Source organism: Salvelinus alpinus, chromosome 23 (genome assembly GCF_045679555.1).
Source record: "Salvelinus alpinus chromosome 23, SLU_Salpinus.1, whole genome shotgun sequence".
NCBI lineage: Eukaryota > Metazoa > Chordata > Actinopteri > Salmoniformes > Salmonidae > Salvelinus > Salvelinus alpinus.
The window spans coordinates 11,739,619-11,752,378 of NC_092108.1; the positions used below are offsets into that span (position 1 = coordinate 11,739,619).

Below are 12,760 nucleotides of genomic sequence, written 5' to 3' on the forward strand. Positions count from 1 at the left end.
TGTCAAATCTAAAAACGTCAAACAGAAATCCGAAGAATATGAACAACAATGACAAATGGTTTGATGAAGAATGCAAAAACCGAAGAAAGAAATTGAGAAACCTATCCAACCAAAAATATAGAGACCCAATAAACCTGATTCTACACCTTCACTATGGTGAATCACTAAAACAATACAGAAATACACAACGGAAAAAGAAGGAACAGCACATCAGAAATCAGCTCAATGTAATTGAAGAATCCATAGACGAACCACTTTTGGGAAAATTGGAAAACACTAAACAAACAACAACACGAAGAGTTATCTATCCAAAACGGAGATGTTTGGGTAAACCACTCCTCCAATCTTTTTGGCCCTATAACAAAGAACAAACAGCAAAATCACATACATGATCAAATACAAATCTTAGAATCAACTATTAAAGACTACCAGAACCCACTGGATTCTCCAATTACATTGAATGAACTACAGGACAAAATACAAAACCTCCAACTTAAAATGGCCTGTGGTGTTGATGGTATCCTCAATGAAATTATACAATATAGAGACCACAATATAGAGACTATACTTAAACTCTTTAAATCATCCTTGGCTCTGGCATCTTCGCCAATATTTGCAACCAAGGACTGATCACCCCAAACCACAAAAGTGGAGATAAATTTGACCGCAATATATACTGTGGGATATGCGTCAACATCAACCTTGGGAAATTCCTCTGTATTATCATTAACAGCACACTCGTACATTTACTCAGGGAAAACAATGTACTGAGAAAATGTCAAATTGGCTTTATAGCAAATTACCATACGACAGACCACGTATTCACCCTGCACACCCTAATTGACAAACAAACAAACCAAAACAAAGGCAAAGTCTTCTCATGCTTTGTTGATTTCAAAAAAGCTTTTGACTCAAAAGCCTCACAATACTAGAATCTGAAGTCAAATGTCTACTGTTTGCTAAGGATCTGGTGCTTCTTTCCCCAACCAAGGAGGGACTACAGCAGCACCTAGATCTTCTGCACAGATTCTGTCAGACCTGGGCCCTGACAGTAAAATCTCAGTAAGGATAAAATAATGGTGTTCCAAAAAAGGTCCCGTTGCCAGGACCACAAATATAAATTCCATCTTGACACTGTTGCCCTAGAGCACACAAAAAAACTATGCATGCCTCGGCCTAAACATCAGCGCCACAGATAACTTCCACAAAGCTGTGAACAATCTTCCAACTATTATTTGTTATGTTTGAAATGTGAAACGGCCACACAGAGCAACAGAGATAATTACAGACACCTGTAATAATCTGAAGTACCCCAAAATACCACTAGATGTCATCTGATAAAATAAAAAATAAAAGTAAATAAAAGTAAAATAAAATTGCCAAAATTCTGGTAGTTTACTGGTAAACGTCAAAAGATTCTAGTAATATAGTTTACAACCTTAATCCAAAGCGATTTACAGTCATGTATGCAGAAAAAATGTATGTATAGGTTATTGGCTTTGCACTACACAGTATATGACATAATAACAACATATTAGTCTGTGAAGTGAAGTTGATGTTGATGATGACGATGGTTGTTTGTAGTATGTAGCATGTAATATGTTTGCAGTCAGGTGTGCACTGATTACAATAGACAGTGTTCGCTAATTACTGTACTGTGACTATATAGCCTGAGTGCCAGTCTGTGACTATATAGCCTGAGTGCCAGTCTGTGACTATATAGCCTGAGTGCCAGTCTGTTTGTGCTATATCGTACATCTCCTTGTCACTCAGTCCCATTACAAAAGGCCAGAGCACACGCAGATCTGGGACTCAGGCTAGTAACTGACAAATGTAACATGAACATGTAACGGACCATAGTCTGGCTGATAGACCGTGTTAGACGCAAAGAAGGGTTGTAGTGTATAGACTGCTATACTGTAGGGAATCTGGAGTGATTGATAGCCACCGAATGGGATCAAAAGGGCCGTGGCTGTGCAAAGGACTGGAGTGTTATCGTGTAGTGAACAGATGTTATGTTGTCTAGCCTTGTGGTGGTTCTTACGTTGTCATTGGCTGGCTCGTCCTCTGTGGCCACCTGGATGCTGTAGGCCAGGAAGCAGAGGATGGCACCGATCCAGAGGAGCAAGGAGAAACCCCCGAACAGCTGGCGGCAGAACTTCACCCACTCTGGGGTGGTGGGAGGAGGAGTCAACACGTTGGGCCCCTCCCTGGCCAGCACCTCCAGAGCCTTGGCATTGGTCAGACCCTGGAACACAAGTACCGTCCGTCAAGGAATAAGTCAATAGATACACCATCACTACGGAGACGCTACAAATTCACAACAACAGAATCAGGTTTTTTATTTGTAGTTGCCCTTTGTGATAGAAGCAGCACATTTCACATCACAACTATGACATGTCTAAAGAAGTATTTTTGACTATAGTCCCATCATTGATTTTGTCTCTGGCGTCCATTTCCAATATGGCCACTGAACAACATTGTGGTTCTGTGTGAGATAAGGTCAGTAGGATTACAGATGTGATATACAGACCTCTGTTACTTCACTGATATTCACTATAATACCACTGAACACGACTAATAAAGATCCCGTGGCTGCGTTCCCATGTGGGACAGGGATGAGAACCCTGTGGACTCAATTTGGACCACCAATGGACCAAAGTAACAGTTGTGTGTGTGTGTGTGTGTGTGTGTGTGTGTGTGTGTGTGTGTGTGTGTGTGTGTGTGTGTGTGTGTGTGTGTGTGTGTGTGTGTAGCGAGGACAGAGGCAATAGCTATGTAGAGATTAGATCAGGCCTGGGAGACTAAAGTTATTAAATAGCAGAGCAGAAGGAAGAGAGAGCAGAAGGAAGGAAGTGTGTGTGTGTGTGTGTGTGTGTGTGTGTGTGTGTGTGTGTGTGTGTGTGTGTGTGTGTGTGTGTGTGTGTGTGTGTGTGTGTGTGTGTGTGTGTGTGTGTGTGTGTGTGTGTGTGTGTGTGTGTGTGTGTGTGTGTGTGTGTGTGTGTGTACGTGCATGCTTGTTACCCGAGTCAGGTCGACTCCGTAGCGTCTTCCCAGATCGTCCAATGATATCTTGTGATCATCCTGTGAAAGAACAGCAGAATAACCTGACTTCCTCAAATGTACTGTCACAGCCAGGTCACTATTCAAAATTAAATTTAGCACAATCACGTTTTGACACACGTGACAGCCAGATGGCACCCCTATTCCCTGTTTGGTGCTAGTCCGGTCCCTTATCTGTTTGGTGCTAGTCTGGTCCCTTATTTGTTGGTGCTAGTCTGGTCCCTTATCTGTTAGGTGCTAGTCTGGTCCCTTATCTGTTTGGTGCTAGTCTGGTCCCTTATCTGTTTGGTGCTTGTCTGGTCCCTTATCTGTTTGGTGCTAGTCTGGTCCCTTATTTGTTGGTGCTAGTCTGGTCCCCTATCTGTTTGGTGCTAGTCTGGTCCCTTATTTGTTGGTGCTAGTCTGGTCCCCTATCTGTTTGGTGCTAGTCTGGTCCCCTATCTGTTTGGTGCTAGTCTGGTCCCTTATCTGTTTGGTGCTTGTCTGGTCCCTTATCTGTTTGGTGCTAGTCTGGTCCCTTATTTGTTGGTGCTAGTCTGGTCCCTTATCTGTTAGGTGCTAGTCTGGTCCCTTATCTGTTTGGTGCTAGTCTGGTCCCTTATCTGTTAGGTGCTAGTCTGGTCCCTTATCTCTTTGGTGCTAGTCTGGTCCCTTATCTGTTTGGTGCTAGTCTGGTCCCTTATCTGTTTGGTGCTAGTCTGGTCCCCTATCTGTTTGGTGCTAGTCTGGTCCCTTATCTGTTTGGTGCTTGTCTGGTCCCTTATCTGTTTGGTGCTAGTCTGGTCCCTTATTTGTTGGTGGTAGTCTGGTCCCTTATCTGTTAGGTGCTAGTCTGGTCCCTTATCTGTTTGATGCTAGTCTGGTCCCCTATCTGTTTGGTGCTAGTCTGGTCCCTTATCTGTTAGGTGCTAGTCTGGTCCCTTATCTGTTTGGTGCTAGTCTGGTCCCTTATCTGTTTGGTGCTAGTCTGGTCCCTTATCTGTTTGGTGCTAGTCTGGTCCCTTATCTGTTTGGTGCTAGTCTGGTCCCCTATCTGTTTGGTGCTAGTCTGGTCCCTTATCTGTTTGGTGCTTGTCTGGTCCCTTATCTGTTTGGTGCTAGTCTGGTCCCTTATCTGTTTGATGCTAGTCTGGTCCCTTATCTGTTAGGTGCTAGTCTGGTCCCTTATCTGTTTGTGCTAGTCCGGTCCCTTATCTGTTTGTGCTAGTCCGGTCCCTTATCTGTTTGTGCTAGTCCGGTCCCTTATCTGTTTGTGCTAGTCCGGTCCCTTATCTGTTTGTGCTAGTCCGGTCCCTTATCTGTTTGTGCTAGTCCGGTCCCTTATCTGTTTGTGCTAGTCCGGTCCCTCATCTGTTTGTGCTAGTCTGGTTCCTTATCTGTTTGTGCTAGTCCGGTCCCTTATCTGTTTGTGCTAGTCTGGTCACTTATCTGTTTGTGTTAGTCCGGTCCCTTATCTGTTTGTGCTAGTCCGGTCCCTTATCTGTTTGTGCTAGTCTGGTCCCTTATCTGTTTGTGCTATCATACCAAATATGTTTGACATGACAAGGAGTGGCTTGATGGCACTAACAGACTGGTACCCAGACTAATTTGGTGCACTACTGCTCTGGTCAACAGTAGTGCAGTACATAGAATGTCTTCAGAAAGTATTCATACCCCTTGACTTATTCCACATTGTGTTGTGTTACAGCCTGAAGTCCTGCCATCCAGGACCTCTACACCAGGCGGTGTCAGAGGAAGGCCCTAAAAATTGTCAAAGACTAGAGCCACGCTAGTCATAGAGTGTTATCTCTGCTACCGCACAGCAAGCTGTACCGGAGTGCCAAGTCTAAGTCCAAGAGGCTTCTAAACAGCTTCTACCCCCAAGCCATAAGACTCCTGAACATCTAGTCAAATGGCTACCCAGACTGCTGCTCTTTAATTATTTGTTCCTTTTATTTCTTATTTATTTTAGGTATTTTTCTTAAAACTGTATTGTTGTTTAAGGGCTTGTAAGTAAGCATTTCACTGTAAGGTCTACAACTTCGGCGATTGTGGCAAAATTGATTAAATAGATTTTTTGCTCACCCATCTATATACACACAATGCCCCATAATGACAAAGTGAAAACATAAGTATTCACACCCCTGAGTCAATACATGTTAGAATCACCTTTGGCAGCGATTACATAGATCTTGTCATAGATTTTCAAGCCGATTTAAGTCAAAACTGTAACTAGGCCACTCAGGAACATTCAATGTTGTCTTGGTAAGCAACTACAGTATGTATTTGGCCATGTGTTTTAGGTTGTTGTCCTGCTCAAAGGTGAATTTGTCTCCCAGTGTCTGTTGGAAAGCAGACTGAACCAGGTTTTCTTCTAGGATTTTGTCCATGCTTAGCTAAATTCTGTTTATTTTTATTTTTAAAAATCTCCCTAGTCCTTACCGCTGACAAGCATACCCATAACATGATGCAGCCACCACCATGCTTGACAATATGAAGAGTGGTACTCAGTGATGTGTTTGATTTGCCCCAAACATAATGCTTTGTATTCAGGACATAAAGTAAATTTCTTTTCAGAATATTTTTTATTCTGTAAAGGCTTCTTTCTTCTCATTCTGACATTTAGGTTAGTATTGCGGAGTAACTACAATGTTGTTAATGGCTGTGTTTTAGTCACCATTGGCCTCATGGTGAAATCTCTGAGTGGTTTCCCTCCTCTCTGGCAACTGTTAGGAAGGATGCCTATATCTTGGTAGTGACTGGGTGTATTGATACACCATCCAGAGTGTCATTAATAACTTCACCAATTAGCTCAAAGGGATATTCACTGTCTGCTTCTTTTCTTTTTTACTAATCTACCAATAGGAGCCCTTCTTTGTGAGGCATTGGAAAACCTCCCTGGTCTTTGTGGTTGAATTTGTGTTTGAAATTCACTGCTTGACTGAGGGACCTTACAGATAATTGTATGTGTTGGGTACAGATATTAAGTAGTCATTCAATAATTATGTTAAACACTATTATTGCACACAGAGTGAGTCCATGCAACTTATTATATTACCTTTAAAGCAAATTTATTCTCCTGAACTTATTTAGGCTTGCCATAACAAAGGGGTTGAATACTTATTGACTCAAGACATTTTAGCTTTTAATTTTTAATTAAATTGTAAAACTGTCTGAAAACATAATTCCACTTTGGCATTATGGGGTATTGTGTGTAGGCCAGTGACCCCAAAAAATCTCAATTGAATCCATTTTGAATTCAGGCTGTAACACAACAAAATGTGGAATAAGTCAAGGGGTGTGAATACTTTCTGAAGGCGCTGTAGGTAACAGGGTGCCATTTGGGACTCAGACCATTACTCTCACCATGGACACCTCCTTCTTGAGCTCATCCAGTTCCTTCTCCTTCTTCTTCTTCTTCCCTCCTCCATTTTCAGCACCACTCTGAGGAAATGATTATCACATTAAACTCAAGCACTTCCCACATACTGACCGTCTGAGTGTGTGTGTGTGTGTGTGTGTGTGTGTGTGTGTGTGTGTGTGTGTGTGTGTGTGTGTGTGTGTGTGTGTGTGTGTGTGTGTGTGTGTGTGTGTGTGTGTGTGTGTGTGTGTGTGTGCGCGTGCGTGTGCGTGCGTGCGTGCGTCATGTGTGTGTGTGTGTGTGTGTGTGTGTGTGTGTGTGTGTGTGTGTGTGTGTGTGTGTGTGTGTGTGTGTGTGTGTGTGTGTGTGTGTGTGTGTGCGCGTGCGTGTGCATGCGTGCGTGCGTCATGTGTGTGTGTGTGTGTGTGTGTGTGTGTGTGTGTGTGTGTGTGTGTGTGTGTGTGTGTGTGTGTGTGTGTGTGTGTGTGTGTGTGTGTGTGTGTGTGTGTGTGTGTGTGTGTGTGGCTCAGATTGGAACAGTCACTGTTTTAGAATGCAGCATCGTGGACATCATCTGCTGATGTCACTCTTTCGTTTCCCAGCAACACGTGTGAATGAGTGAAAGAGCGACAGAGAGAATGAACATGTGTGAGAGAGACACACATTGAAAAAGCAAATCAAAAGGCTTTTAGAGAGTAGCGAGCTGGTGGAGTGCAGGAAATGTTTCCCACAGCAATTTCCCCAATTTGCTCTTGTCTATGATACTGTATAACAGACACCTGCTAACAACAAATGTCAGCTAGAATTGAAGAAGTTATACAATTGAAATTCTGTAATATGTGTCGATAGAAATATTTATAATATAATGACGATTCCAGTTATCTAGGCCCTAATCCTACTATTCAGTGTGCTTACAATGTGCCTCAACACTGCGGCATAACCAGCATCATTGCAGACGCTATTAGAAAAACGGCTTAGGTTTTCCATCATGCCTCTTACTGTATATATGTAAAATGACTAGCTAACTTTCCCAAAATTCCCAGGTTTTTGAGTTTGGAAGATTTCTGGCATCAGCAGGAAATACGGAATCCTCCAACCAAGTTACCGGCATTTTACAACTATAGACATGACTGGTTGGTGTTAGACAATAGGTTGACCCAACCCTAACACAACCATATAGTCATGTGATGGACTGCATGTGTGTGTGTGTGTGTGTGTGTGTGTGTGTGTGTGTGTGTGTGTGTGTGTGTGTGTGTGTGTGTGTGTGTGTGTGTGTGTGTGTGTGTGTGTGTGTGTGTGTGTGTGTGTGTGTGTGTGTGTGTGTGTGTGTGTGTGTGCATGTGTATATATAAAGCAGAGTTGGGGTCAATTCCTTTTCATTTCAGGAAATTCAGGAAGTTAACTGAAATTCAAATATTCATCAATGTTTTGGAATGCTTTGAGTTGACTTTGTAAATGTAACTAGAATTGAGTCCAGCTCTGGTTTAAAGGATAGCAGAATACCCCTGTGTATATGCGTGAATAAGTAAGTTAAGAGAACTTACCCCTTTCCCCATGCTTGCAGCGTTTCAACTCTAGGTTGAAATGTGAAGGACAGACGTATCGTCCTGACAGACAGACAGACAAACAGACAGACAGTCCTGATCTTTAACACATGGAAAAGACACGGGTGGCTTTTTTTGGGACTGGGACTGGGACTGACACCCCCTCCTTCCCCCTTACCCTTGCCATTTGCCCCCTGTCAGGGTAACCTGAACCTTCCCAGCACCCCTCCCCCTGACCCCTGGGTACACAGAGGGGGCTGTGTGCTGGAACCTGCACCTGTTGTTTCCCTGCCCCCTGTGTGAGGAACCACCCTCATTAGAGCACTGTTAGGCTAGCCCCTCTCTCACCACTACAAACAATAACAACAACAATACAAACAACAACACTATATCAACCTCATGTGTACCATTAAATAACAACCCTATTTTACACGGATCATTTAGGACTAAATAAACCGGGCACAGACCAGGGCTAGGGACCACTGTATACAATCTGACCCACATTTACCAAAGAACCAAAGTCACGACCAAACCCAAGTGATTCATCTCAGTAAATCTAACACCACACGGAAGAGTTACGGAGAAACACTAGTACACTGTATAGTTCGAATGTAATCTACTATGACTTCCAGAGCAGTTATATTGTGTTACTTGCCACCAAAAAGGGATTGCAAAAGATTAGAAAAGTACTTATACTAGGCCTTCTCCCATTATTCAAAACCATTGCCAAATAATAGAACAAGTAGATCAGCAGTTTTTCTCTTGTTATGTCAGTCACTGACAGTCACTGACAATCACTCAATTAGCCCTTGTCAGATACCATTTTTTAGATAGGTAAATTAGTCTGTAGTAATCATGGTCCAATTACTGACCGGGGAGCCTCCATTTATTTTGTTATTCACTCTCACTCAGAAATCATATAAAAAAACTGCAAATATTTCTCTCCATCCTATGGCAAGATGTGTAGCGCTGCAGGACATTAGCCTAGCAGTTAGAGTGTTGGACCAGTAACCGAAAGGTCACTGGCTCGAATGTCAGAGCCGACAAAGTAAAAAATCTGTTGGTGCCCTTGAGCAAGGCACTTAACCCTAATTTGCTTCAGGACCTCCGTACTATTATGGCTGACCCTGTAAAACAACACATTTTACTCCACCTATCCGGTCTACGTGACGAAAACAAAACATTTTACGCCCTTGCATAGCCTAACAAGTATTCAGAACTACACTAACCACCTTGCATAGCCTACCAAGCCTTCAGAACTACATTAACCACCATGCATAGCCTACCAAGCCTTCAGAACTACACTAACCACCATGCATAGCCTACCAAGCCTTCAGAACTACACTAACCACCATGCATAGCCTACCAAGCCTTCAGAACTACACTAACCACCATGCATAGCCTACCAAGCATTCAGAACTACACTAACCACCATGCATAGCCTACCAAGCCTTCAGAACTACACTAACCACCATGCATAGCCTACCAAGCATTCAGAACTACACTAACCACCATGCATAGCCTACCAAGCCTTCAGAACTACACTAACCACCATGCATACCCTAACAATCATTCAGAACTACACTAACCACCATGCATACCCTAACAATCATTCAGAACTACACTAACCACCATGCATACCCTAACTAATCATTCAGAACTACACTAACCACCATGCATACCCTAACTAATCATTCAGAACTACACTAACCACCATGCATACCCTAACTAATCATTCAGAACTACACTAACCACCATGCATAGCCTATCAAGCCTTCAGAACAGAAGCTCAGGGTAAGGATCTTGAAAGAGAGAGCTGAGGCCTTATCTTTACTGATACATATGGACTTTGGTTTGGCTTAACACACAAGATAAGTCTCTCTCTCGCCAAAGTATTTTCATCCCAGCAACCACCTTCTTTTTTTCCAATCACATTACCACGGGCAACATCTGAAGTTTCCCTCCCTTGTCCTCCCCATAATCTCCCCCTCACTGTGCCAGTGCCTCCTGTAGCCCCATGCAGCTTACAAACACCTGAAATTAAACATTATTTTATTTTCCGCCCCTGGAAAATATGCACAAAAATAATGATAAACATACAGAATCCCTCTCCATGTACAAGGGTAGAAATGTGTGTCAAACAGTTTGCTCCACCCTATAGCAACATGTGTAGAATTGCAGGAAATTAGCTATAAAGCTGCACATTTTTGTCCCGCTTCATGGCAACATCAAATCAAATCAAATCAAATTTATTAGTCACATACACATGGTTAGCAGATGTTAATGCGAGTGTAGCGAAATGCTTGTGCTTCTAGTTCCGACAATGCAGTAATAACAACAAGTAATCTAACCTAACAATTCCGCAACTACTACCTTATACACGCAAGTGTAAAGGGATAAAGAATATGTACATAAAGATATATGAATGAGTGATGGTACAGACGGCATAGGCAAGGTGCAGTAGATGGTATAGAGTACGGTATATACCTATGAGATGAGTACTGTAGGGTATGTAAACATAAAGTGGCATAGTTTAAAGTGGCTAGTGGTCCATGTATTACATAAGATGGCAAGATGCAGTAGATGATATAGAGTACAGTATATACATATACATAAGAGATGTGTAATGTAGGGTATGTAAACATTATATTAGGTGGCATTGTTTAAAGTGGCTGGTGGTACATTTTTACATAATTTCCATCAATTCCCATTTTTAAGGTGGCTGGAGCTGAGTCAGTTTGTTGGCAGCGGCCGCTAAATGTTAGTGGTGGCTGTTTAACAGTCTGATGGCCTTGAGATAGAAGCTGTTTTTCAGTCTCTCGGTCCCTGCTTGGATGCACCTGTACTGACCTCGCCTTCTGGATGATAGCGGGGTGAACAGGTAGTGGCTTGGGTGGTTGTTGTCCTTGATGATCTTTATGGCCTTCCTGTGACATCGGGTGGTGTAGGTGTCCTGGAGGGCAGGTAGTTTGCCCCGGGTGATGCGTTCTGCCGACCTCACTACCCTCTGGAGAGCCTTACGGTTGTGTGCGGAGCAGTTGCCGTACCAGGCGGTGATACAGCCCGACAGGATGCTCTCGATTGTGCATCTGTAGAAGTTTGTGAGTGCTTTTGGTGACAAGCCGAATTTCTTCAGCCTCCTGAGGTTGAAGAGGCGCTGCTGCGCCTTCTTCACAACGCTGTCTGTGTGGGTGGACCAATTCAGTTTGTCCGTGATGTGTACACCGAGGAACTTAAAACTTTCCACCTTCTCCACTACTGACCCGTCGATGTGGATAGGGGGGAGCTCCCTCTGCTGTTTCCTGAAGTCCACAATCATCTCCTTTGTTTTGTTGACGTTGAGTGTGAGGTTATTTTCCTGACACCACACTCCGAGGGCCCTCACCTCCTCCCTGTAGGCCGTCTCGTCGTTGTTGGTAATCAAGCCTACCACTGTAGTGTCGTCCGCAAACTTGATGATTGAGTTGGAGGCGTGCATGGCCACGCAGTCGTGGGTGAACAGGGAGTACAGGAGAGGGCTCAGAACGCACCCTTGTGGGGCCCCAGTGTTGAGGATCAGCGGGGTGGAGATGTTGTTACCTACCCTCACCACCTGGGGGCGGCCCGTCAGGAAGTCCAGGACCCAGTTGCACAGGGCGGGGTCGAGGCCCAGGGTCTCGAGCTTGATGACGAGTTTGGAGGGTACTATGGTGTTAAATGCTGAGCTGTAGTCGATGAACAGCATTCTCACATAGGTATTCCTCTTGTCCAGATGGGTTAGGGCAGTGTGCAGTGTGGTTGCGATTGCGTCGTCTGTGGACCTATTGGGTCGGTAAGCAAATTGGAGTGGGTCTAGGGTGTCCGGTAGGGTGGAGGTGATATGGTCCTTGACTAGTCTCTCAAAGCACTTCATGATGATGGAAGTGAGTGCTACGGGGCGGTAGTCGTTTAGCTCAGTTACCTTAGCTTTCTTGGGAACAGGAACAATGGTGGCCCTCTTGAAGCATGTGGGAACAGCAGACTGGGCTACGGATTGATTGAATATGTCCGTAAACACACCAGCCAGCTGGTCTGCGCATGCTCTGAGGACGCGGCTGGGAATGCCGTCTGGGCCTGCAGCCTTGCGAGGGTTAACACGTTTAAATGTTTTACTCACCTCGGCTGCAGTGAAGGAGAGCCTGCAGGTTTTGGTAGTGGGCCGTGTCAGTGGCACTGTATTATCCTCAAAGCGGGCAAAAAAGGTATTTAGCCTGTCTGGGAGCAAGACATCCTGATCCGCGACGGGGCTGCTTTTCTTTTTGTAATCCGTGATAGACTGTAGACCCTGCCACATACCCCTTGTGTCTGAGCTGTTGAATTGCGATTCAATTTTGTCTCTGTACTGGGACTTAGCCTGTTTGATAGCCTTGCGGAGAGAATAGCTACACTGTGTGTATTCGGTCATGTTTCCGGTCACCTTGCCCTGGTTAAAAGCAGTGGTTCGCGCTTTCAGTTTCACGCGAATGCTGCCGTTAATCCACGGTTTCTGGTTTGGGAATGTTTTAATCGTTGCTCTGGGTACGACATCGTCAATGCACTTCCTAATGAACTCGCTCACCGAATCTGCATATTCATCATTGTTGTTGTTGGACGCCGTGCGGAACATATTCCAATCCGCGTGATCAAAGCAGTCTTGAAGCGTGGATTCAGATTGGTCGGACCAGCGTTGAACAGACCTGAGCGCGGGAGCTTGTAGTTTTAATTTCTGTTTGTAGGCTGGAATCAACAAAATGGAGTCGTGGTCAGCTTTTCCGAAAGGAGGGCGGGGGAGGGCCTTATATGCGTCGCGGAAGTT

The 12,760-nt window shown here is 44.2% G+C and overlaps 1 protein-coding gene across 1 annotated transcript in view; it reads right to left on the bottom strand.

Moving 5' to 3' along the window:
• atp1a2a (ATPase Na+/K+ transporting subunit alpha 2a) overlaps positions 1–8,101 on the bottom strand; it is a 27,671-nt gene extending 19,570 nt beyond the window's left edge. Inside the window, exons 1-4 of the mRNA XM_071360938.1 lie at positions 7,948–8,101; positions 6,409–6,486; positions 3,025–3,084; positions 2,045–2,248 (exon numbers count right to left, since the gene is read on the bottom strand). Coding sequence (XP_071217039.1) covers positions 2,045–2,248; positions 3,025–3,084; positions 6,409–6,486; positions 7,948–7,959 — 354 coding nt within the window. The 5' untranslated portion in view covers positions 7,960–8,101. The remainder of the gene's footprint in view (positions 1–2,044; positions 2,249–3,024; positions 3,085–6,408; positions 6,487–7,947) is intronic.
• Positions 8,102–12,760: the final 4,659 nt, after the last annotated feature.